This window comes from Suncus etruscus, chromosome 9 (assembly GCF_024139225.1).
Source record: "Suncus etruscus isolate mSunEtr1 chromosome 9, mSunEtr1.pri.cur, whole genome shotgun sequence".
NCBI classification, from domain to species: Eukaryota; Metazoa; Chordata; class Mammalia; order Eulipotyphla; family Soricidae; genus Suncus; species Suncus etruscus.
The window spans coordinates 59,291,107-59,318,180 of NC_064856.1; the positions used below are offsets into that span (position 1 = coordinate 59,291,107).

The 27,074-nt window shown below is 44.6% G+C and overlaps 1 protein-coding gene and 1 non-coding gene across 2 annotated transcripts; both read left to right on the forward strand.

Annotated features, from left to right (window-relative positions):
• Nucleotides 1-3,131: 3,131 nt before the first annotated feature.
• WEE1 (WEE1 G2 checkpoint kinase) lies at nt 3,132-26,697 on the forward strand. Its single transcript, XM_049781013.1, has 11 exons — nt 3,132-3,794; nt 5,232-5,437; nt 6,483-6,546; nt 6,904-7,076; nt 9,975-10,096; nt 16,157-16,303; nt 20,435-20,530; nt 20,634-20,719; nt 22,566-22,736; nt 22,822-22,967; nt 25,390-26,697. The coding sequence occupies exons 1-11, from the start codon at nt 3,132-3,134 to the stop codon at nt 25,541-25,543; spliced, it is 2,028 nt and encodes a 675-aa protein (XP_049636970.1). The 3' UTR covers nt 25,544-26,697.
• LOC126019267 (small nucleolar RNA SNORA9) lies at nt 24,521-24,652 on the forward strand. The gene has a single exon (XR_007498999.1). It is a non-coding gene; the product is annotated as a small nucleolar RNA SNORA9 (small nucleolar RNA).
• Nucleotides 26,698-27,074: the final 377 nt, after the last annotated feature.

Genomic DNA, 27,074 nt, shown 5'->3' on the forward strand with positions numbered 1-27,074 from the left:
ACACACTATGGGGTTCCGGGGATCCAACCAAGATTATCTGCGTGCACGGCAAGAGCCCTAAACTGCTGTGCTAAGGCTCAGCTCCAGGTTTGTGAAACTTATCAAGACTTTCTAAATGGCTCCCGCAAAAAGAAACAAACCCCAAACCAAACAAGTCCTTGAGGTTTGGAGAGTAGGGCCATTGCCTTGGATCAGCCAGTTCAATCCCTAGCATCCCAAATGACCCCCCCTTGCCCGCCAGGAGTAATCCCTGAGCGCTGAGTCAGGAGTAAACCCTGAACACCTTTGGGTGCGGAACCCTCCCGCAAAAAAGAAGAAAAAAACATGTTCTCAAATAATGTCCTTGGGTTCTGTAAGAGCAGGTATTCCTTTCATCAACTTAACGAAGCCACCTTGAACTCAACACCACTATTAAGGACCCACTGTTATATAATGCAGAATTACTATCCGCTAAGCGCTGCAATAGAGGCAATTAGGTTAGATCCCCGGCATCACAAAAACAACAAACCGACAACAGGAAATAGTCATGGTCTTGAAGTCAGTTTCAAAGGCTTAAGGTTGTTAATCAAGGGCTTGTTCTTGAAGCCTAGATCCTCTCTAATATATAGATCTTGCTTGTCTTGTTTCTTTGCTTGCTTTTTCCACTCTGGAGAAGCTTAACATAAGCTTTTTGAACTTGCTCTTCTTTCACACCCCTCACATCTTAAAACGTTTCAATAAAAATTATCTTGCTTCACCAAAAGAAAAATGAAACATGTATTAAAATAAAGCCATATTAGCATTCAATATTCACTGAAGTACCAACTCCTGGTGGGTTTATTAATTGGTTTTACATGTTGCTGTTGTTTTTTAAATAAATTAAAAATATTTAAGCACCACAATTACAAACATGTTTGTAGTTGGGTTTTAGTTATAAAAAAACAATCCCGGACCTGGAGAGATAGCACAGTGGTGTTTGCCTTGCAAGCAGCTGATCCAGAACCTAAGGTGGTGTCCCATATGGTCCCCCTTGCCTGCCAGGAGCTACTTCTGAGCAGACAGCCAGGAGTTACCCCTGAGCACCGCCGGGTGTGACCCAAAAACCAAAAAAAAAAATAAATAAATAAATAAAATTGTTTATTTGGGGCCCGGAGAGATAGCACAGCGGCGTTTGCCTTGCAAGCAGCCGATCCAGGACCAAAGGTGGTTGGTTCGAATCCTGGTGTCCCATATGGTCCCCGTGCCTGCCAGGAGCTATTTCTGAGCAGACAGCTAGGAGTAACCCCTGAGTACCGCCGGATGTGGCCCAAAAACCAACCCCCCCCCAAGAACCCCAAAACAATCCCCATTACCAGTGCAACATTCCCATCACCAATGCCCCCCTAGCTCCCTCTTCCCACACTCCTTGCCAGCCCTGAGACATTGCAATTCAACTTCTCTCATTCACTACCATTGTCATTACAGTTGTCATTGTAGTTATTTCTCATCATCACTCTTTGTGGTTTAGCTTCACGTCCTGGCCGGTCCTTGCAGGCCTCATCTCTATTGTCTCTGTGTATCATTACAATAATGTGTGTGTGGGTTTTTTTTTTTTTTTTTTAGGTCACACCTGGCTGCGCTCAGGGGTTCCTCCTGACTCAAATCGCTCCTGGCAGGCTCAGGGGACCAGATGAGATGCCGGGATTCGAACCAACGTCCCTGTGCATGCAAGGCAAATGCCTTACCTCCATGCTATCTCTCTGGCCCCAATAATGTGTTTTGTTTTTTCAATTCTATTTTGCGTCTTTGAATCCACACTCTGTGATGATCAGGAGTAATTCCAGGTTGGCCACGTGCGAAGCAAAACGCCTTACAAGTGGTACGAAAGCTCCGTCCCTATCAGCTTGTTTTTAATCTCTAGGGCAGCTTAGGTGTTAGGCCACATGATTATCGTTATCAACGACCAGGGCCCAACGAATTACACAACAGAGATAAAAACAAAAAGCCTTCCTCTTTCCGGTATCATTTACAACTCAAAACACTCTTTAAGAAATTTGTCCGACGTTATTCCTCGGTGCAGGTGCATCTTCTTCAAGCAGTGTTGGCTACTAGGGAGCTTGGGCCCACCGTCTTAGTTGAACACTAGCCACAAATCCCAACAGGGGGCCGGGCAGGGAGCGCTGGGGGTGTGCCAGGCCCCGGGGGCTGTGGATATTGACATCGGCCAAGTCTCGCGAGATTGGGGGACGGGAACACGTCACCATAACAACCACCCCGGCCTAGTGGGCGGGGGAGAAACGGAGGCTCAGGGCGCGCCCCTCCCCCCAGAGGACCCACGCGTTCCTCTTCTTCGGGCCGAGTTTGGGGTCCGGTTCGAAAAGGTCCCGCGGCTTTATCGCCATTCTCCGCTCACACCTCACTCACGTCGCAGCGAGACCTCAGCGGGAGAAGCCATGGCTGCGTGGAGAAACTAATCAGACTCTAACCCGGCCTCTTCAGAGCCCGAGACGACACCGGAAGTCCCTCGCTCGGCCCCGCCTCTTGAGCGGAGCGGAGTGGAGAGGAGGAGTGGAGGAAACATTCCGTTCCGGACACTCCTCCTCCTCCGGAGGCGTCTCCTCTAGCCCGCCCCCACTAGGGGGCGTGGCCACCTCTATGACTCCGCCGCGCCGCCGGACACGCCCACGCGAAGCGAATTGGGCGGTGCCACTCTTCCGCCTAAGCAGCGAGGGAGAGAGGGCGGGGCCGGCGAATTGGCGCCAAAATCGCGTCGCCGGCCCCGCCCCCCCGCGAGCGACGTCGCGCCCTGCAGTTTTTTCAAACCCCAGGCTGGGCGGGGATTGGTGGGCCGGGCGGTCACGTGGGTAACGGTCGCGGGAAGCCGCGGAGCCCGAAGCAGCCACTGGCCCAGCCGAGCTCGCCGGGCCCGGAGGAGGCAAACCCCACCTCCGCCGCCGCTCCACCGCCGCTGGCCTCGGCGTCCCGGGACTGCACGGACGGACGGACGGGAGGACGGACGGAGGCTGAGTTCGCGCCGTGGCCGCCGCGTCCCCGAGCGGAGTGAGCTGTCCCGGAGCCGCGCCGCCGCACGTGGCAGCCCCGCCCCCGGCGCTGTGGCCTCGGCGGGCTTCTTCCTCCCGGAGCCCGCGGGAGCGCCGCCGTCCCTGGCCGCCATGAGCTTCCTGAGCCGCCAGCAGCCGCCGCCGCCCCGCCGCCGCCGCCGCTCCGGGCCCGCCTGCAACGGCAGCGGCGGCGGCGGCTTGCGGCAGAAGCTCATCTTCTCGCCCTGCAGCGACTGCGACGAGGAGGACGACGAGGAGGAGGAGGAGGAGGAAGAGGGCAGCGGCCACAGCACGGGCGAGGACTCGGCCTTCCAGGAGCCCGACTCGCCGCTGCCCTCGGCGCGCAGCCCCGCCGAGCCCGGGCCCGGCCGCCGCCGCCGCTGCCTTCGCCCCGGCCCCGGGGGCCTGGAGGAGGAGGACGAGGGCGACGACGAGGACTCGGTGCTGCGCGGCGCCGGCCACGCCGACCCGGACCCGGACCCGGACGGCGACGGCGACGCGGCCTGCGCGGGCGTGGGCTGCGGCGCGGCGGGCGCCGAGGGCGACTCGTGGGAGGAGGAGGGCTTCGGCTCGTCGTCGCCCGTCAAGTCGCCCGCCGCCGCCGCCTACTTCGCGGCCAGCGCCCTGTCGCCCGTGCGCGGCGGCCGCAGCAGCAGCCCCGACGTCGCGGCCGCCCCGCCGCCCCGCACCCCGCTGCTGCCCGAGCAGCCGGCCACGCCGCCGCACAAGACCTTCCGCAAGCTGCGCCTCTTCGACACGCCGCACACCCCGAAGGTGAAGTGAAGAACGGAGCGCGTGCCGGCCGCAAGAGAAGCGGGGGTTCGGTTGCTTAACGGCCCGCACGCACGCACCGCTGCCAAAATTGGCAGCCCGCTTTTGTTTGTTGTTTCTTTTCGGGGCGCAGTCCAGGACGTGGTCCTGACGGTTATGTAACCTGAACAATGGGCCTCGCTTGCAGCTTGTAAACTACAGCATTTTTTGGGGTGCCGCCGGGCCAGGTGTTCCTCCCTCCACCCCCGACGACTTAACTAACGGCCGCCCGGGTTGTGGAGGACGAGGCGCCCGGAGGGGCTCCCGGGCCCGGCCCACCTGACCTGACGCTCCTCCGCGGCCATCGCGCCTAAAGTTGGGGCGGTGAACAGTTCCCCCCCCCCCGAGCTGAGTTGACTTTAATAAGCTCGGGGTGTCCTGTGGCTGACTCCGGGGAGCAGAGTTGGAGCTCAGGGCCGAGACTGCGCTGCAACGTGGGCTGCGGCGGGTTCACCCGCCCCCCCTGCCCCCCCCCCAGCTTTGACAGTCTCAGGTCCTCGGAAATAGCTCGCAATCGTGTTTTGAAAAACCATCTCCCGAGTCAAAGCTGTGCACTGGGGAAAGCGTTCGCATGCCCTGGGCCACTTTGGCCGGCTGGAACCTGATTAGGAGGGAGCATTCCCCCCACTTCCTAAATACCCCGCTTCGGCTGTTGTGGCCCCCAGCCGCCCGCCCCCCCCCCCACTTTGGTGCTTTTCCAAGGGTTGATGATTATCTTACAAAAGTAGGTATTTGGCGGCTGTAGTGAGAATGCAGATTACCACTTGTGGAGCCTTAGAAGTGACCCCCAGACGCTTCAGTAAATAGAGGCAAATCTCACTGATAAGATTAATATGGAAAACGCACCCTTTCAACTGAGCGGCTTTCCTTAGGGCCCTGCGAGCCTTCAAGGAAGATCTGTGGCTTGCCCTTTGTGGGGGATTTTTGTTGTTGTGGTTTCTGTCTTAGCAGACTTGCCTAAGGTCTGAAGGATCCCTTTGGAGTGTGGGGCGGAGTCCTTCCTTCGGAGGTGCTTTTCTGAGCCCTGTATAGATAAGAGTTGGAAGGGTGGAGAGCTTCTATATGGCTCTCTCTTTACCTCTATTTTTAGATGGATTCTAGAGTTCACTGATTTCTAACCAACCACGGGAATAAACTTAAGCTTAGCCTGCATTAATTGTTTGTTGAGTTAGAGACCTAGTGTTGTAGTGATTTTTTTTCTTTTTAGAAAAGGAAGGTTTTCATGTTTTCAGCTCAGACTTCAAAGTTAACCAAGTGTATTTTGCTTAAAGTGCCGAATAAGTGTTTCTCTGATCCTCATCTTTACCCATGCGAAATGCTAATTTAACTGTAGGTTGAGACAGCTATATTTATCTAGCTGTGTGTCTTGGGTCTTAAATATTTTTAATTTTCCTTTTCTAGAGTTTGCTCTCCAAAGCCCGTGGAATTGATTCCAGTTCTGTTAAACTTCGAGGTGGTTCTCTCTTCATGGACACGGGAAAATCAGGAAAAAGGGAATTTGACGCACGACAGACTCCTCAAGTGAACGTTAATCCTTTTACTCCAGATTCTCTGTTACTTCATTCCTCAGGGCTGTGTCGTAGAAGAAAGAGAACATATTGGAATGAGTAAGTAGTTATTTGGTGTTCTGTTTTTTTTTTTAACCATACAAAATTGGTTTGGTATAGTTATCAAACCTAGTTTCATCTAAATGATTAGGAAAGCTTATGTCCTGATAAATTTTTTTTTATTATTAATAGCAATCACTGTGGGGGAAATAATCTTGGGAAAGGAGTGGTGGGGTGAGAAGTTTAGGTAGCTTTGTAGGACATCAGGTGTCAAGTATAAGGCAGGCAGAGATAATTTAGAAATCTTTTGTCTTGGGGCCGGAGATATAGCACAGCGTCTTTGCCTTGCAAGCAGCTGAGATGCAGAACTTAAGGTGGTTGGTTCAAATCCTGGTGTCCCATATGGTCCCCTGTGCCTGTCAGGAGCTATTTCTGAGCAGATAGCCAGGAGTAACCCCTGAGCACAGCCGGGTGTGGCCCAAAACCAAAAACCAAAAAAAAAAAAAACAAAACAGAAGAAGAAATCTTTTGTCTTGTGGATTTGTTGTGTTCGATTATATTTATTATCAGAAAAAGCATTTTCTTCTGAGGAGCTATATCTTTTGTTGTTGTTGGTTTTTGAGCCACACCAGGTGGCGCTTAGGGGTTACTCCTGGCTCTGTGGGCTCAGAAATTGTGCCTAGCCTAGTAGGCTTGGACTACATGGGATGCTGGTAATCAAACCCAGGTCTGTTCCAGATTGTCCGCGTGCAAGGCAAATGCCCAATGCTCTACCTCTGTGCTATTTCTCTGGCCCGGAGCTGTATCTTAAGATTAAAAAAATAATTAAATGTTGTTTATTCCTTAAAATTGCACTTTATTGCACACTTTTTTTTTTTTGTTTTTGGGTCACACTCGGCAGCGCTCAGAGGTTCCTCCTGGCTCAGTGCTCCTGAGCAGGCTCTGGGGACCATATGGGATGCCAGGATTCGAACCACTGTCCTGCTTGCAAGTCAAACAAACATCTTACCGCCATGCTATCTCTCCGACCCAACGTTATTGCATACTTAATATATATCTAGATGATATAATACTTATATATTTATGGAAAATACTTATTTTTCAGTTCCTATGGTGAGGACATGGAAGCCAGTGATTATGAGTTTGAAGATGAAACAAGACCTGCTAAAGTAAATATTTTTGAAATTTTATTTTGTACTGTTTAACAAGTTATCATATAAATAATATGTTATATAAGTGTTAATGCTTGACTTTCGTTACTTGCGGGGAGGTCCATTTGCCAGGAGGTCCTGGCAGTGGCCACGGCTTACACATGGCTCTGTGCTCAAGGATCACTCTTGGCCAGGTTCAGGGGACCATCTGGGGTGCTGATCTTGTAACCCAAGCCTGACATTTGTACAAAGCAAGTTCCTTAAATGTTGTATTATCTATCCAGCCCCAACACCTGATTCAAAAGTTTCACATACCATAATGAACATCATTTTTTAATTTTTGTATTGTACATATGTATATGCTTCTTATTACAGAGAATTACAATTACTGAAAGTAATATGAAGTCACGATATACAACAGAATTTTATGAGCTGGAGAAAATTGGTTCTGGAGAATTTGGTTCTGTATTCAAGTGTGTGAAGAGGTTGGATGGATGCGTTTATGCCATTAAGCGTTCCAAAAAGCCATTGGCGGGCTCTGTTGATGAGTATGTATTAAATACAACTTTTGATTTTGGGGTGGGGGGAAAAACTTTTGATTTTATTTGTTCTTTTTATTTAAAAATTAGTTTATTGACTTCTATGAATTTCAAAGTTATTCATGTTTGAGTTTTAGGAGTACAGTGTTAAAGCAAAAGTATTTTCACTAGTATACATTTCTCTCCTCCACCAATCCCTAGTTTCCCTCCAATTCCCTGATGACTCTAGCGGGCACTTTCTCATTTTATTTTTTTCCTTTGAGGCATTGTGGTTTTACAGTACTCTTAGTAATAGGGGATCATGCATATCACTTTACCTCCTTCAGAACTGAGTCTTCTCCCAGAGTGACCACTTCTTTCATATCATTGTTAGTGGTCCCTTCCCTCACCTTTTCCCCCCACTCCTCGTGGTAAGCTTCCTCCTAAGGACCAATTCTCCAGCTCTTTGTGTCCATTGTCTTTGGTCACTACTACATCTCCTAATATGTTCCTTTATGTTCCATAGATGAGTGAAATCATTCTCTGGGACCTCCTGATTCAATTTTGCTCAGCGTGATACTCTAGATCTATCCATATAGATATCAGTCAGTTTCATGATTTTCTAGTGGTTGCTTAATATTCCATATGTACATTTTTTTTATCTAATCATCTTTTGGGGGAGGGCCATACCCGGTGACGCTTCGCTTGGGTTTCTCCTGGCTTGGGGGACCTTATGGGATGCCAGGGAATCAAACCATGGTTCGCCCTAGGCTAGCACAGAAGGCAATGCCTTACGCCCTCCGCCACCACTCTGGCCCCTATCTAGTCATCTTTTCTTGAGCACTTTGGTTCCCAGAGTTTGGCTATTGTGAATGAATATAGGAGTGCAAATGTCTTTTCTGCATTGTTTTTGGACCCTGAAAGTATTCCCAAGAGTAGAGAATTGCTTGATTTTTACATAATTCTAATTTTTGTTTGTTTGCTTGTTTTTGGGCCACCCTTAGCAGCACTCCGGTTGCTTCTGGCTCTTCACTTAGAAATTACCCCAGGCAGGCTCAGGATCTTACGGATGCTGGATGCTGGGGATTGAACCAAATGTCCACTTGCTGTGCTGTCACTCTGGCCCCAGTTTTTATTTATTTATAAGTATCTATTTGAAAAAATGTCCTTGATACCCTTTTAGGGATTGCATTGAATTTTATAGTGCTTTGTGGGGAATATTGCCATTTTGATGGAAGTTAATCCTCCCTAGTCCATGAGCAGGAGGTGTATTTCCATTTCCTAGTGTCCTCTTTTATTTTACCTCTGGTTAAGCTTGATTTTCTGAGGCACAATTGTGATGAAGTGAATTGTTTTCTTTATTTCTCTGATGGTTCATTTTTGTTTTTGTTTTTGTTTTTTTTTGGTCACACCCGGCAGCACTCGGGTCACTCCTGGCTCAATGCTCAGAAATCACCCCTGGTAGGCTCAGGGGACCATGGGATGTCGGGATTCGAACCACCTTCCTTCTACATGCAAGGCAAACGCAGTACCTCCTATCTCTCCGGCCCTGATGTGTCATTATTTGCATAAGGAAGGCCAAAAAGGTTTTTGTGTGTTAATTTTGTTTTGTTTGGGGGCTACACAGGCTGATGCTTAAGTGTTATTTTTTTTATTTTTTATTTTTTGGTATTTTTTTGGGTCACACCTGACAGCGCTCAGGGTTTACTCCTGGCTTTACACTCAGAAATCGCCCCTGGCAGGCTCGGGAGACCATATGGGATGCAGGGATTCGAATCACCAACCTTCTGTGTGCACAGCAAACGCCTTACCTCCTTGCTATCTCTCCGGCCCTTTGTGTTAATTCTTACTCTACGCTCCTGTGGTGATGGGTAGGGGGATCAAAATGGGGTATCCAGGATCAAACCTGAGTTGGTTTGCATGCATGGCAGGCTTCTTATCCACTTAACTATCATTCTGGCCCCTTTTGTTAAAGATGTTTTTATATATTGGGGTCACATCCAATGATCTGGGGATCATGTTTAGGTGGGGATTGATCCTGCCTGAGTCTCTTGCTTCCAAAGGGTACTTCAGTCTCCTTTTGTTTTTGTTTTTGTTGCCACACCCTGCGGTGCTGGGCTTTACTTCTGCCTCTGCACTCAGAAAATACTCCTGGTAGGGTCAGGGGACCATATGGGATGCGGGAAAATTTGATTTCGGTCAGCGGTGTGCAAGGTAAATGCCCTACCCACTATCACTCTGGTCCCTTCAGGCTCCTTTTTTTTTTTTTTTGCTTTGTTTAGTTTTGGGGTGGGCCACCAGGCTGTGCTGAAAGATCATTCCTGGTAGTGCTCAGGGACTGTATATGGTACTGGGGATCGAATCCTGATCAGCCACATGGCAGGGCAAACACCATCTCCATTGTACTATGGTTTTAGCCGCATGCTTTCTGTTTTGAAAAAGCTTTTTTGTTTTTTGGATCACATCCACTGTGCTCATGGCTTACTCCTGGCAGGACTCAGAGATGCTAGGGTAGGGATTGTGTTATCTTCCTGGCTCTTTAAAAAACTTTTATATTTTTATTTATTTATTTTTTTTGGTTTTTGGGTCACACCCGGCGGTGCTCAGGGGTTACTCCTGGCTCTATGCTCAGAAATCGCTCCTGGCAGGCACAGGGGACCATATGGGACACCGGGATTCGAACCAACCACCTTTGGTCCTGGATCAGCTGCTTGCAAGGCAAACGCCGCTGTGCTATCTCTCCGGGCCCATATATTTTTATTTTTTAATAAATCTTTAAGCACCATGATTACAAGCATGTTTTTAATTGGGTTTCAGTCATAAACAGTGCAACATTCCCATCACCAGTGCCCCCCCTTCAAAAAACTTTTAAGCAATTTATTATTTTTTGAAAATTTACCTTTCTTTGAATTCTTATTTTTCTCCTAGGCAGAATGCTTTGAGAGAAGTATATGCTCATGCAGTGCTTGGACAACATTCTCATGTGGTTCGATATTTCTCTGCATGGGCAGAAGATGATCATATGCTCATACAGAATGAATATTGTAATGGTGAGTAACATAATGGTTCCCTTTGTAAACTTGTTAATTTAAGAAAATGAACATTGGGGCCGGAGAGATAGCATGGAGGTAAATATCTCTTGTAAACTAAAAAAATCCAAAAGTATCATAAATTTTTTTTGTTTTTGTTTTTTTGGGCCACACCCGTTTGATGCTAAGGGGCTACTCCTGGCTAAGCGCTCAGAAATTGCCACTGGCTTGGGGGGACTGTATGGGATGCCGGGGGGGATTGAACCGCCGTGGTTCTGATCCTTGGCTAGCGCTTGCAAGGCAGACACCTTACCTCTAGTGCCACCTCGCCAGCCCCAAGTATCATGAATTTTAAACAAAAGTAACACTGACAGTTTTATCTGGATGTTACAAAAATTTTTTAAATTTCTTTTGGGGCCACACCCATTGAAGCTCAGGGGTTACCCCTGGCTATGCGCTCAGAAATTGCTCCTGGTTTGGGGGACCATGTGGGACGCCAGGGGATTGAACTATCTTAGGCTAGCGCACGAAAGGCAAACGCCTTACCACTGGTGCCACCACTCTAGCCCCTTGTTTGTTTGTTTTTGGTAAATTCACTTCATTCTTCATTGATACAAATATTAACCATTCAGTAATCTTGCTTTTCCATCTTGCTGTAAAACCTAATTTTACCACTATAATCAATTGAAACTTTCTTATTAAATTTACACTCAGTTCTCTGATTCTACTTTTTCTCAAAACTACGTAGGGCCGGAGGGATAGCATGGAGGCAGGGCATGCAGAAGGACGGTGATTCAAATCCCTGCATCCCATATGATCCCCAGAGCCTGTCAGTGATTTCTGAGCATAGAGCCAGGAGTACTGAGCGCTGCTGGGTGTGACCCAAAAAACAAAAACAAAAACATTGGACTATTACCTTGGTTATAATTGTCATCTGCACAGGTTTGTGGGATAGCTGCTGGTCTACAAGTATATAAAGATTGAAGAACACTACCTAGTTGGGTCTTTCCTTTTTTATTAAGTCTTTTCCAAAGAGCCAGAGAGTTAGTACAGGAGTTAAGGTACTTGCCTTGCATGGAGCCAACTCCCACTGCTTATGGTCATCCTAGCACTAACAAGAATGAGCCCTTAGCACTGTAGATAAAAGCAACAAATGGGACTGTAAAGATAGTATACAGGTTAAGGCACTTGCCTTTCATTAAGCAGGCCCTGTTTTGCTTCCTTGCATCATACAGGGTCTCCTGAGTACTACTAGGAGTGATCCCAGACCTTAGAGTCAGTAGTAGCCCCTGAGGATTGCTGTGTGTATCCCAACCCTATCCCAGCCCAAATAAAATTGAAAAATGAAATAGATCTCTACCAGATTCTTAGTTTTACTTTTGATCCTTATAAAAGTCCATTACATATAAAGAGCTATTATTATTTGTCTAATTCTTGTTATATTCAGTGAAAACAAGTAATTTAGGACTTAACATTTGGAAGGAGATGTGAAGATTTTTTGGGCAGGTTGGCTGCTTGTAAGACAAGCGCCCTATCCACTGTACTATGCCTCCATCTCAAGATATCTTAACAGTACTTCTGTAGCATTTCTAGGATCACAAATTTGTGGCAACTTGAAAAGACATGATTGTATAATTAGATCAGGGGTCTCAAACTCGCGGCCCGCAGGCCGTTTGCAGCCCTCTGTGCTACATTTTGTCGCCCTGCCCTAGAGGAATCTTTTTTCTTTTTTCTTTCTTTTTTTTTTTTTTGGTTTTTGGGTCACACCCGGCTGTGCTCAGGGGTTACTCCTGGCTGCCCGCTCAGAAATAGCTCCTAGCAGGCACGGGGGACCATTTGGGACACCGAGATTCGAACCAACCACCTTTGGTCCTGGATTGGCTGCTTGCAAGGCAAACACCGCTGTGCTATCTCTTCGGGCCCAGAGGAATCTTTTTTGTTTTGTTTTGTTTTAGTTGTTTGGGTCACACACCCCAATGTTCAAGGCTTACTACTGACTTTGCACTCAAGGATCACCCCGACTTTGCCTCCTGCGGCCCCCAGGTAAATTGAGTTTGAGACCCCTGAATTTGATGATTTTGAGAAAACTCTTTGGCATTAGTGGATTGTCTGAATACCCTTTTAAAAATGCAAATATGAGGACTGGAGTGATAGTAGGGTATTTGTATTTGTTTTACACAGGCTGACTCAGATTTGATCTCCAGTATCCCATATAATTTTTTGAGCAGTCAGAAGTAGAATTACTCCTGAGTAGGGGGCTGAAGTGATAATACAGTGGTAAGGCATTTGCCATGCACACAGCCAACCTTGGACAGACCTTGTTTCAATTCTGGCATCCCATATGATTCCCCAAGCCTGCCAGGAGCTATTTTGGAGCACAGAGCCAGGAGTATCCCTTGAGTGTCTCTGGGTCCAAAGTTACTCCTGAGCATTACTGGGTTCAGAAACCAAAACAAATGTGCAAATATGTTTTTGTTTGTTTGTTTGTTTGTTTTTGTTTTTTGGGCCACACCTGGTGGTGCTCAGGGGTTATTCCTGGCTGTCTGCTCAGAAATAGCTCCGGGCAGGCACGAGGGACTATATGGGACACTGGGATTCGAACCAACCACCTTTGGTCCTGGATCGACTGCTTTCAAGGCAAACGCCGCTGTGCTATCTCTCCGGGCCCGCAAATATGTTTTTATGTTCTTTGGGAGCCATACCTGGCATTACTCGAGTTATTCCTGGCTCTGCACTCAGAAATCGCTCCTGGCAGGCTTGGGTGGTCATAAGGGATTGCTGGGGATCGAACCTAGGTTTGTCCTACGTTGACCCCATGCAAGGCAGATGCCTTACCAATATGCAATTGCTGTGGCTCCTACAAATACATTTTATAAAGTTAGCAGTTATAAAACAGTCTTGGAAAACAATTTATTATTAAATTTTTTGAGCGATAGAAATATTTAAAAAATAGAAATCCTAAAAAACATTAATAATTAGATGTTTGATAAAGTGATCTTTGTGAAACAGGGTTACCTCTTCTGTGTTACTCCTATGGATAGTTGAAAGAGAGTAAGACTTTTTTGGGCAAGGGCACATTCTTTGGTGCTCAAGGTTTACTCCTGACTGTGTTCAGGGTTAACTCCTTGTGGTACTGAGGGGATCGATACTATATGAGCTACATGGATCTAACCCATTCTGGCTTCTTGCAAGGCAAGTGCCCTTCCCACTGGTTGGTCTCTAGCCTTGAAAGTAAAACCATCTGAAACCTTGTATGCTCTTTTGTTGTTGTTATCTTTTGCTTCTCTTTTCCACATTCCTCTCTTCACTTCTGTGATCATTTGTACATGTTGATTTACTGATAGTGGAGTAACACAGATAAAGTGGATCAGTTTCTTTACTAATCACATTATTTCCTTGTTATCTCAGTCATTTGCATTTTAAATTTCTAAAGTATCTCTGCATATCAACAGTGTGACAGAAAGTCAATCCTACTATAGGTGCAAAAACCACTATAAAAGCCTCTGCATTATTTCTTTCATATTGGACTTGAAGAAACCACCTGCCTGATAGGCTTACTTACCTTTTTTGGGGGGTGGTAGGTGTTGTTTTTTTTTTTTTTTGGTTTTTGGGCCACACCCTGTGACGCTCAGGGGTTACTCCTGGCTATGCGCTCAGAAGTTGCTCCTGGCTTGGGGGACCATATGGGACACGGGGGGATCGAACCGCTGTCCGTCCTAGGCTAGCAGCAAGGCAGGAGGCACCTTACCTCCAGCGCCACCGCCCGGCCCCAGGTGTTGTTTTTGTATCACACCCAGAAGTGCTCAGGACTTGCTTACTTTTAACTCTGTACTCAGGAATCACTTCTGGTGGACTCAAATGACCATATAGGATGCCAGGGACTGAACCCAAGTAGTCTGCTTGGAGCAAGTCAAATGTTGTACCTGCTGTCGCTAGCCCCAAAGCTTACTTGCTTTTAAAGCCCCTTTTTTTTTTCTGCAGAATGTACTTGCCACAAACAGATAAGTCAGCTGTGGCCACAAACTTGATTTTAATCCTTGGTACTGCATATCATTTCCTGAGTACCTCTGGATGTGGGTCTCCCTTTCAAAAAAAACAAAACTAGTAAAAATATGGAGAACATATTTTTTTTTTTTTTTTTTTTGGTTTTTGGGCCACACCCTGTGACGCTCAGGGGTTACTCCTGGCTATGCGCTCAGAAGTTGCTCCTGGCTTCTTGGGGGACCATATGGGACGCCGGGGGATCGAACCGCGGTCCGTCCTAGGCTAGCGCAGGCAAGGCAGGCACCTTACCTCCAGCGCCACCGCCCGGCCCCTGGAGAACATATTTTATTCTAAAATATTCAGGTGTATTTGACTTAATTTGTTTTTGAAATTATATATATATATATTTTTTTTCTTTTCTTTTTTTGGTTTTTGGGTCACACCCGGCAGCGCTCAGGGGTTACTCCTGGCTCTGTGCTCAGAAATCGTCCCTGGCAGGCACAAGGGACCATATGGGATGTCGGAATTCGAACCACCATTCTTCTGCATGAAAGGCAAACGCCTTACCTCCACGCTATCTCTCCAGCCCCCAAAATTATATTTTTTTATTGAATCACTGATATACAAAGTTATTCATGATTGAATTTCAGTAGTACAATGTTCCATCTCTTTACCAGTGTTCCCAGAGTTTCCCTCTTGTCCCTCAATCTGCCTCTGTGACATTTTACTTTTTTATTATTTATTTATTTATTTTGGTTTTTGGGACACACCCGGCACGCTCAGGGTTTATTCCTGGCTCTATGCTCAGAAATTGCTCCTGGCAGGCTCGGAGGACTACATGGAATGCCGGGATCATAGTTGGGTGTGATCATTCTATGTCCTTCTCTTTCTGACTTATTTTACTCTAGCCCCTGAACTATTCTTTTTTTTTTTTTTGGTTTTTGGGTCACACCTGGCAGTGCTCAGGGGTTACTCCTGGCTGTCTGCTCAGAAAGAGCTCCTGGCAGGCAACGGGGGACCATATGGGACACCGGGATTCGAACCAACCACCTTTGGTCCTGGATCGGCTGCTTGCAAGGCAAACACCACTGTGCTATCTCTCCGGGCCCCTTGTTTGTTTTTTGAGCCACACCCGGTGACACTCAGGCTACTCCTGGCTATTTGGTCAGAAATCGCTCTTGGGTTGGGGGCCCATATGGGATACGGTGGTGGTGGGGGTTTGAACCTTGGTCCGCCTAACCTAGCACCAGCAAGGCAGATGCCTTGCCACTCTGCGCCACCACTCTGGCCCTAAACTATCCCCCCCCCCCCCCCCGTGAATCAGCGAATTATTATTTGAATTTTCAGAGGCCGTCTAATCTTGGCACTGACAATATGATTATTAATCCTAAATTCTTGCATGAAAGAATGAACAGAAATTACCCTCTCAGCTACAGAAACATTTTTTTTTTTTTTTGGTTTTTGGGCCACACCCGTTGGCGCTCAGGGGTTACTCCTGGCTATGCGCTCAGAAGTTGCTCCTGGCTTGGGGGACCATATGGGACACCGGGGGATCGAACCGCGGTCTGTCCAAGACTAGCGCAGGCAAGGCAGGCACCTTACCTCTTGCGCCACCGCCCGGCCCCCTACTACAGAAACATTTTATATGTAATAAAAGTTTTACATGCACATAGTGTGCATGTATTTGTGTATTTGTGAATGTAGTCTTTGATCAACAGTTTGTTTCTAAGAAATTCCTTAAATATATTTGAAATGATCAGTGTACAGTTTCTTAAATCATATTATATAGTAGCAGGTTTGATCCTTGGCATTGCATGGTTCCTTAAGAGTGTAGTTAGATATTGGCCCATCACTATTATAATACATTACAATATGAAATTATGTAGAGACTTAAGAAAAGAAAGGAAGTCTTTGTATATTGGTAATGAGTCATTTATAACTGATGGTATGTATATTCTGGGAAAGAAAATCAAGTTAGGTTGTTTGGGCATATGTGACAAATTTTGTTATATTTTGTACTTGTGAATAGATTACCTGTCAAAGAATTGAAGAATCTAGCGTCTATCAAATGATGTAAATTTTTCCTATGTTTGTTAGGTGGAAGTTTAGCTGATGCTGTAAATGAAAACTACAGGAGAATGAGCTACTTTTCAGAAGCTGATTTGAAGGATCTCCTTTCACAAGTTGCCCGGGGCTTGAAGTATATTCATTCAATGTCTTTGGTTCATATGGATATAAAACCTAGTAAGTATTTACAGATTCTCTGACATGTATTATTTAGGTTTAGGAAGAATAAATTTCTCATTTTCTTTTTTTCCTTTTATTTATTTATTTATTTATTTATTTATTTATTTATTTATTTATTTATTTATTTATTTGGTTTTTGGGTCACACCGGCGGTGCTCGGGTTACTCCTAGCTGTCTGCTCAGAAATAGCTCCTGGCAGGCACAGGGGACCATATGGGACACCGGGATTCGAATCAACCACCTTTGGTCCTGGATCAGCTGCATGCAAGGCAAACGCTGCTGTGCTATCTCTGCGGGCCCAAATTTCTCATTTTCATGAGAAATACATTACTATTTTTTCCCTTTCCTAACTTTTTTAAAACATGGTTTACAGGGGCCGGAAGGTGGCGCTACAGGTTAGGTGTCTGCCTTGCAAGCGGATGGACCGCGGTTTGATCCCCCGGTGTTCCATATGGTCCCCCCAAGCCAGGGGTGATTTCTGAGCTTATAGCCAGGAGTAACCCCTGAGCTTCAAACGGGTGTGGCCCAAAAACAAACAAACAAACAAAAAAAACATGGTTTACAAAGTTATAATACAGTTGCTGTGGAACTTGGATGTATAGCTCTGTCACATATGCTGCCTTGCACTCCAGGAGCTCCATGATCTGTAGAACTGGAGGGATCTCAACTTCCCCCCTCCTGAGGAGGCCCCAGATAGAATTCAGCCAAAGTCTAGGGTACCTGAGAATTTTATTGGCTTGGCATCTCTTCCAAAATTAGTTTTGAAGCTAGGCAGATGATATGATAAAGGCTTTGGGATATGGGTGTGGCTGCTGGGATTTCTGGCAGTACAGGGAGTGGCATATTCCTCCCTACTCTGAGAAGGCCCCAGAGTTTCAACCTTAAGACTGGTGTACATGGGAGTTTCACTGATTTGGCATCTCCTCTGAGATTATTTACTAAGTTTTTTTATTGTTTTAAAATACCTGGGCTGCGGTAGGGCATTTGTCTTGCATGTAGCCAACCCCATTCGATTCCCAGCATCCCATATGCTCCCCCAGCCTGCCAGAGGCAATTTCTGAGCACCTAGCCAGGAGTAACCCCAGAGTGGAGCTGGGTGTGGTCCAGAAACCAGTCAGTCAATCAATAAAGTTAAAAAAAAAAGTATAGGACCGGAGAGATAGCACAGCAGTAGGGCGTTTGCCTTGCATGCAGCCAATTCGGGATGGAAGGTAGTTCAAATCCCAGCATCCCATATGGTCCCCCCCCATGTCTGCCAGAGGTGTTTTCTGAGTGCAGAGCCAGGAGTGATCCCTGAGCACCACTGGGTGTGACCCAAGCTCCCCCCGCAAATAACCCTTTGATTTTCTTACTATTATCATTACATTTATTTCAAATTTTTTGGTTACTTTTGGCCATACTGGACAATGCTTAAGGGTTTTTCCTGGCTCTGCACTAAGGAGTTACACCTGGTGGTGCTTATTTTATCCATAAGGATCCCAGGGATAAAATCTGGGTCAGTTATGTGCAAGGCAAAAATAAGCCCTACTTGCCACTGCTGGCCTGAATCCACTTACTAGTATTATTATTATTATTTTTTGTTGTTTGTTTTTGGGTAACGCTCAGGGGGACCATATGGGATGCCAGGATTTGAACCACCTTCCTTCTGCATGCAAGGCAAACAAACGCCTTATCTCCATGCTATCTTTCCGGCCCCTACTAATATTTTGACTTTTCCAATTACCTCTCCTTGTTACTCCCCCAAAATTTATCCTGATAATCTTTTTATTTATTTATTTATTTATTATTTATTTATTTATTTTTTTATTTTTTGGTTTTTGGGCCACACCCAGTAACGCTCAGGGGTTACTCCTGGCTATGTGCTCAGAAGTTGCTCCTGGCTTGGGGGACCATATGGGACACCGGGGGATCGAACCGCGGTCCGTCCAAGGTTAGCGCAGGCAAGGCAGGCACCTTACCTTTAGCGCCACCGCCCGGCCCCTATTTATTTGTTTTTTAATCTTTTTATTTTTTAAATTGTTGTAAACTTGATTGATTGATTGATTGATTGGTTCTTGGGCCACACCCAGTTGCACACAGGTCACTCCTGGCTCTGCACTCAGAAATTGCCCCTGGCAAACTGGGGGACCACATGGGATGCCGGAGTCGAACTGGGTTTCCTCTCAGGTTGACCGCATGCAAGACCCTACTGCTGTGTTATCTCCCGGCCCCCTGAGAATCTTAGGAGCTTGAAAAGATTTTTTTCTGGGAATAGCACTTTTATAGCAGGTCTTTGATGGAAGAGACCTAGGACCTTTGTTCAAAGAGCCTCTTAGAAGTGATACATGACCAAACTATGGAAGCATAATTGTAAATAAATGCTGAGGCTGCTTCAAGGTACCAATTACTAAAATCCTGAGCGGTGACTGTTTTGAAAATTAAAGTACAAATATAATGGTATATTTCTAGTATATAAAAGAAATCTTAAATGACTAAAAAATAAACATATGTATTATTTTAATGATGGATTTAGTTGTTTTTTGTTTGGTTTTAGACCACACCTGAACGGTACTCAGAGGTTACTCCAAATCCTCCCCCCCAAAAAAACAAACATAGGACAATTGAATGGGTTAGCCTTAATTAATTTGATCTCTGCAAACACAGGTCCCTCCCCCATTCACATATACACAGCAAGTATTGTACTACTAAACCATATCCTTGGTCTCAAAATCCTTTTATTTGATTTTTCTTTTTTTTGGGGGGGGGTCATATCCAGCATTGCTCAGAGGTTACTCCTGGCTCTGTGCTCAAGGATCACTCAATGTGGTGTTGGGGATCAAACCCATGTTGGTCATGTGCAAGGCAAATGTCCTACCTACTATATGATCACTTCAGTCCCACTAAGTTGATTGTTTTTAACTTGAGCTTAGTTTATTCACTGGCCTACCATCTTGTCAGGCATTTTACCACTGAGCCATATTTCCAGCTTTGAGTTTTATTTTTGTGAATGTGTGAGATGTTCTCTAGGCCTACTCCTAGCACAGTGCCCAGAGGATTATGTGACTTTGGATAGAACCTGCTATATGCAAAATGTGTTCTAGCTCTTTGAATCATTTCCCTAGCCAGTTCCACTTTTGGGCCACACCTGGTGAATTTGAGGATGCTGCTCAATTCTATACTTGTTGCTCCTAATGCTCATGCAGTACTGGGGATCAAAAATTCAGGCCTCCAGCATACAAGGCATGTTTTCATACTATGAGCTGTTTCTGTGGTTCTCTTTGTTGCTTTTTTAAAATTTAAATTATTAAATTTATTGGGGCCAGAGAGATAGCATAGAGGTAAGATGTTTGCCTTGCATGCAGGTTGGTGGTTCGAATCCCGGCATCCCATATGGTCCCCCAAGCCTGCCAGGAGCGATTTCTGAGCATAGAGCCAGGAGTAACCCCAGAGCGCTGCCGGGTGTGACCCAAAAACCAAAAAAAAAAAAAAATATATATATATATATATATATATATAAATTACTATTATTATTAAATATGGCTTATTTTTAGACCATATCCAGTTATGGTTAGGATTTACTCCGGGCTCTCCTCTCAAAGATTATTCCTGGCAGTTCTCTAGGTACTGTATGGGGTACCGGGGATCAAACCTGGGTTAGCTGTGTGCAAGACAAGCATCCTACCTACTGTACTATGTCTGTAACTTTAAATATGGGCTCTTGATTACATGTGGCCCTTTGAGCTATTTCTTCAACCCTGCTCTTTAGTAAAAGTTTAATTTTCATCTTACATATACAATGACCTCCTTTTTTCTAAATTTCCCACTATACATCTACTTTGCTATTTATCACTTCTTTTTTTAAAGATTTTTTTTTTGTTTGTTTTGTTTTGTTTTGGGGTCACACCTGGCAGTGCTCAGGGGTTCCTCCTGGCTCCACGCTCAGAAATCGCTCCTGGCAGGCTAGGGGGATCGTATGGGATGCCGGGATTTGAACCACTGTCCTTCTGCATGCAAGGCAAAAGCCCTACCTCCATACTATCTCTCTGGTCCAAGAATTATCTATATTTTTAAAAGCTTCTGGGTTATTCTGTGTGAACTTTGATTATATTATTCGTTCTAGTATGACTTACATTAATAACTATTTGACAGGTAATATTTTTATATCTCGAACCTCAATCCCAAATGCTGCTTCTGAAGAAGGTGATGAAGATGACTGGGCATCTAATAAAGTTGTATTTAAAATAGGTAAGAAAAAAAGAACCAGATTATTTCCTTAAAATTGAGAAGGACTAAAAAAATTGAGAAAGACTTTTGTTTTTAACTCCACTGTTTTTTAAAATTATTTTAGGTGATCTTGGGCATGTAACAAGGATCTCCAGTCCTCAGGTTGAAGAGGGTGATAGCCGTTTTCTTGCAAATGAAGTTTTGCAGGAGGTAAAGTTTTTCCTTTTACAGTGCTTTTAAAATATTTACTTTGGGGGACCTGAGTGATAGCACAATGGTTGGGCATTTGCTTTGCACACAACCAGTCTAGGACAGACCCTGGTTTATTTCCCGGCATCCCATATGGTCCCCAAGCCTGCCAGTAGTGATTTCAGAGTGCAGAGCCAAGAGTTAACCCTTCATCATCACCGGGTGTGACCCAAAATACCAAAATCCCCCCCGCAAATAAAATGTTTAACCTTGTAATACCAATTAATAAGAGTATAAAAATAGTTGTATTAAGGGCTGGAGAGATAGCACAGTGGTAGGGCATTTGCCTTGTTAGTGGACGCAGGACCAAGGGTGGTTTGAATCCCGGCATCCCATATGGTCTCCCATGCCTGCCAGGAGCGATTTGCGATTTCTGAGCACAGAGCCAGGAGAAACCCCTGAGCACTTCCGGGTGTGACCCCCCCCCCCCCCCAAAATAAAATAGTTGTGGGGCCAGGCGGTGGCGCTAAAGGTAAGGTGCCTGCCTTGACTGCGCTAGCCTCGGATGGACCGCGGTTCGATCCCCCGGCGTCCCATATGGTCCCCCAAGCCAGGAGCGACTTCTGAGCGCATAGCCAGGAGTAACCCCTGAGCGTCACCGGGTGTGGCCCAAAAACCAAAAAAAATAAAATAAAATAAAATAAAATAGTTGTATTAAAATTTTAAGTTAGTAATAGTAATACAAAATAGAAACTGTCAGCTGGAAAAAGTAAAAATTAGTAGAAACAGTAAAATCTATTAAAAACATTTTTTTTAAAAACAGTTTTTTTTGTTCATTTGTTTTTGGGCCACACCTGGCAGTATTTGGGTTACTCCTGTCATGCTTGGGGGACCATATCGAACCCAGGTCAGCTGCATGCAAGGCAAATGCCCTACCTGCTCTGGCCTCTAATATTTTAAGTTTTTTGTTAAAATTAAATTATTTTTCTGTTGTCTGGTTTTATTATCTTAATATTATTTTTTATTATTTTAAATAAGTCCATGCAGTGTTCTGGACTTATTACAGCTTGGTTCTTGTGCTCAGTAATCACTCCTGGTGATGCTTTGATGACTGTATGTGATGACAAGGTTCAAATTTGAGTTGGGTGTGTGCAAGTCATTTTTTTGGACCAAACCCGGTGACGCTCGGGTTACTCCTGGCTATGCATTCAGAAATTGTTCCTGGCTTGGGGGACCTGGAGGATTGAACCACAGCTCATCCTAGGCTAGTGTGTGCAAGGCAGATGCCTTATCACTTGTGCCACTGCTCCGGCCCCAAACACTTTTTTTGTTGTTGTTGTTTTTGGGTCACACTCGCTGCGCTCAGGGGCTATACTCCTGGTTCTATGCTCAGAAATTGCCCCCTGCAGGCTCGGGGGTGGGGGGAGGACGACCATATGGTCCCCTGAGCACCACCAGGAATAATTCTCAAGTGCAGAGCCAGGAGTAATCCCTGAGTGTTGCTAGGTATGGCCCCAAAGAAAAAACAAAAAAAAAAACCATGAAACTGGGGGAGAAAGTAATAGTATGGCATGGAGGTAAGGCGTTTGCTTTTCATGCAGAAGGTCGTTGGTTCGAATCCCAGCATCCCATATGGTCCCCCCGACCAGGTTTGGTCCAAAAAAAAGTGTTTGACTTGCATGCATCCAACTCAAACTTGAACCTTGTCATCACATAGTCACCTGGCATCAGTCATATGCAAGGCGAGCACTATAACCCCCTCCACTATTTCTCTGGCCCCTCATCGAACATTTTCTATAATTCTATTTTTTTATAAAGGTGTAATCTTTATTTTGATTCATTCCTTTTCTTTTTTTTTTTTTAACAGATTTATACTCATCTACCCAAAGCAGATATTTTTGCCCTGGCCCTCACGGTGGTATGTGCTGCTGGTGCTGAACCTCTTCCTAGAAATGGAGATCAATGGCATGAGATCAGACAGGGTCGATTACCTCGGGTTCCGCAAGTGCTTTCCCAAGAATTTACGGAGTTGCTAAAAGTAAGCATTTTCTATAGGAAGCACTTTATCAAAATGGTTTAATATTTTATTAGATTTCATGTGCTTATCTTAATGTCTTTTTAAGGTTATGATTCATCCAGATCCAGAAAGAAGACCTTCAGCAGTGGCATTAGTAAAGCATTCAGTATTGTTATCTGCTTCCAGAAAGAGTGCAGAACAATTACGTATAGAATTGAATGCTGAAAAATTTAAAAATTCACTTTTGCAGAAGTAAGTGAGAACTTCTGTTTTTAGCATTTATCCTCAAGTTTTTGGTGGGGGTGGAGAGGCACACATCTGTCAGTATTCTTCAGGCCCTGCTCAGGGATCATTCCTGGGCAGACTTTTAAGAGATGGGGACACTATATGGGACTTAAAACCAGATCAGCTTATGATCAAAGCAAATGCTATACTGTACTATCTCTCAGTCCTTATCCTCAACATTTTTTTGGAGGGGGGCAACACCTGGCTATCCTTGGGTTATTCTTGACATGACACACAGTAATTACTCCTGGCAGTGCTTGAGGACCATAAGATACTATAGGGATAGGGGCCGGGCGGTGGCACTAAAGGTAAGGTGCCTGCCTTGCCTGCGCTAGCCTTGGATGGACCGAGGTTCGATCCCCCGGTGTCCCATATGGTCCCCCAAGCCAGGAGCAACTTCTGAGCACATAGCCAGGAGTAACCCCTGAGCGTTACTGGGTGTGGCCCAAAAACCAAAAAAAATAAAAAAAAAGATACTATAGGAATCAAACTAGTTCGGCTACATGCAGAGAAAGTCTTTATCTGCTATACTGTCCGGCCTCAAATCTTTTTTTTTTTTTTTTGGTGGTTTTTGGGTCACACCCAGCAGGGCTTGGGTTTTTCCTGGCTCCGTGCTCAGGAATTGCTCCAGGCAGGCATGGGGGACCATATGGGACGCTGGGATTCAAACCGATGACCCTCTGCATGAAAGGTAAATGCCTTACCTCCATGCTATCTCTCTGGCCCCGCGGCCTCAAATCTTAATGAAAAATTGATTTAGGTTTTCTTTTGGTAAAGAATAGAGGTGTGTTTTTGTTTTTTTAAGGATATAGTTTTGGGGCCGGAGAGATAGCATGGATGTAGGGCGTTTACTTTGCATGTAGAAGGACAGTTCGAATCCCGGCATCCCATATGGTCCCCTGAGCGCTGCTGAGTGTGACCCAGAAACAAAGACAAAAAAAAAAAAAGAATATAGTTTTGACTTGTTATACAAGAGCAAAAATTTGAGGACTCTTTATATTATTATTATTAATTTTTGTTTGTTTTTATTTTTTGGGCCACACCTGGTGACCCTCAGGGGTACTTCAGGGTTTACTCCTGGCTATGCACTCAGAAATCGCCCCTGGCTTGGGGACCATATGGGATGCTGGGGTATTGAACCATGGTTTGTCTTAGGTTAGTCTGTACAAGGCAAACGCCCTACAGCCTGTGCCACTGCTCTGGCTCCTCTTTATATTATTTATATACTCATATTTGACCCATAAATTCTTATTGTTTCCCTATTTTGAGGAGAACACTATATGTGTGTGTGGTGTGGTATGTGTGTTGGGGATCAGGGGACCTCCAAACGGGTCATACATGACTGTACTTAATCTTAGCTCAGAACACAGGGCTTACCTCCAGGTAGGACTTTGGCGACCAGATGAGGTGCTGAGGATCAAACCTAAGTCAGCTGCATGCAGTGCAAGTTCCTAACCCATTCTATTATCTCTCCAGTCCCTTTTGATAGATGAGTGCTGATCTGTTAAAAAATTAAAGGGCTGCAAGTCTCCAGCGTGCCTGGGTCTGGAGTGACCCTGCGCATTCCTACAGCGCTTGCAAAAACAAAATGGAATGGTTTGAGGCCTTGCCCTGTTTCCTCCAGGGCAAGGTTATAGAAATTTCAGACAATTGGAAAAATAAAGAAAAATAAAATTAAAAATAAATAAATAAAAATAAAAAAAATTAGAGGGAGGGCCAGAGTGTTAGCACAGTGGTAGGGCATTTGCCTTGCATGCAGCTGATCCAGGATGGACCCGAGTTCAATCCCCAACATCCCATATGACCGGTCCCCCATTCCAGGAGCGATTTCTGAGCGTATAGCCAGGATTAACCCCGGAGCTTCACTGGGTGTGGCTGAAAATCCAAAATAAATAAAGGGAATAATCAAAGACTATATTTTTGTAATGATTTGGCTATGAAACAGGATTATATAAATGTCCATTGTTTTTAAACTTTGAAATTATGGGCTTAGTTTATTTTATAAAAATTTTTATAGCTTTAAAGTAATTTAGGAATTATTTTAGATATTTATTGGCAGAAGCTGAAGTTTACTTTTAGACTACTAATTAATTGCAAGGCTGGAGAGAGTGCAGTGGGTACCTTGCATATAACTCACCTAGGTTTTTTTTTTTCTTTCTTTTTTTTTTAACTCATCTAGTCTTTATCCTTGCACTTAAGCACAGAGCCAGGAGTAAGCCTGAATAATTGGATTCAATTATTCAAGATAAATAACAATAAAAAACTATAAAAAATAACAATTGCACGGGAAGCCAATTTTACATAGATAGTTTGTGTTTGACTTCTGGGGATCACTTCTAGGATTAATTGAATGGGTGAAAATTTTAATGTCCTATTTTTCTGTTTTTAGAGAACTCAAGAAAGCCCAGATGGCAAAAGCTGCAGCTGAGGAAAGAGCACTCTTCACTGATCGGATGGCCACTAGGTCTACCACCCAGAGTAATAGGACATCTCGACTTATTGGAAAGAAAATGAACCGCTCTGTCAGCCTTACCATATACTGAACTCCTCATTTCCCACTTTCCCAAAACTGTGACAAGAAGAAGCTAGGTTGAAATCCCTGCTAGAATCCAGCTTGCGATTACTTTCTCAGTCGGTGTCAGTAGTTTTTACTGAAACACCTTTTAGGACTTTCATTTTTGAATTACAGTTGAAAGCTGTACTTCGAACCATTGCTTATATCAGGCTTTCATCTAGTCTTACCTGTCTTCTATAGGATATCAGTTACTGTTGGATGTTACATCAACCTTTCCAAGGTTAACCACTGTGGTGGTGTGCTGCTTATAGTTTGCTGTTGCATTGTAATAAAAGGTATCTTTCCTTGCAGTGACCTGTAAAAGGACTCAAGGGCTTTATTACAGACATACTCTCCTTTGAAAAGGGGAAATGCAAGGGACTCATTACTATTCAGCCTTCAGTGTACTTGTGTGTCAATCTTATGTTTCTTTTTTCTTTTTTTTAATTGTGATTTACACTTGTATATCCAACTGGGAGCACTTTGTAGGCATTGCGTGAACCATGGAATGATAATTCTGTGGAAGTTTTGCCTTGTGAATTTGCTGCTATTTTAGTTTTTTCTTTGCTGTAAACTTGTAGCATTAAACAATCATTGTTAATAGGCTTTCTTTTAAAAACAATTATGTGAAATATATAGCTGCTCTGGGTGAAAGCAGCTATTTGCCTTTATTCCTCCTTGAACTTTGAAGCTAGTGCATTGAATATAAATGCACCTTTCCCCTGATCCTCTTTGGAACGCTGTATTATTAATGTAGTAAATATTACTGGTTTTGTAATTTTTTTCCTGATAATGCTCTTCCCTGACATTTTAAAATGTTTTCTCACCTCTCCCGTTTTCTACTTGATTGTATTATTAGTTTGTTTTTAAATGTTTCTCTTCATTATCTGTATATAAACTAATCTTGATACTGTACATAGCTGTTTGAAATGCCAGAATGACTTCTGACTATTCCAAGGTTTTCCAAAATACATTATTATCTGTGATAGCCATTTGACTAATACTACTGGCTAACACATTTTTAAAAATAAAAAATAGAACTTGTCTATTGTTTGTTTTTCTATTTTGGTTTATGTTTGCACTTGTCTGTTTGACTTGTGTTTTATTAACATGATTGGCATATTAAAAGTCACTCTGAGCTTACCTTAATTGTCTTAATATATTTTGTGGTTCCTGACTAATACTATTTATCTCCATTCCTACCACATTACAAAATGTAGTTACATATCTATTAAGTATGTATATGCATACTAAATACTAAATGTATATAAGTACAAAATGCAAAAGGCAAATTTGGTAGAGTATGAAACATTGACTTTTTTTTTTTTTTTTTTTTTTTTTTTGGTTTTTTGGGCCATACCCAGCATTGCTCAGGGTTTACTTCTGGCTGTCTGCTCAGAAATAGCTCCTGGCAGGCGTGGGGACCATATGGGACACTGGGATTCGAACCAACCACCTTTAGTCCTGGATCGGCTGCTTGCAAGGCAAATGCTGCTGTGCTATCTCTCCGGGCCCAAAAT

Excerpts from the sequence above, each read along its gene's own strand:
- WEE1 (XM_049781013.1), top strand. The coding sequence starts at position 3,132 with ATGAGCTTCCTGAGCCGCCAGCAGCCGCCGCCGCCCCGCCGCCGCCGC. Across the intron at positions 6,547-6,903 it reads ATGAAACAAGACCTGCTAAA|AGAATTACAATTACTGAAAG; the intron begins GTAAATATTTTT and ends TTCTTATTACAG. Across the intron at positions 20,720-22,565 it reads CAAATGAAGTTTTGCAGGAG|ATTTATACTCATCTACCCAA; the intron begins GTAAAGTTTTTC and ends TTTTTTTAACAG.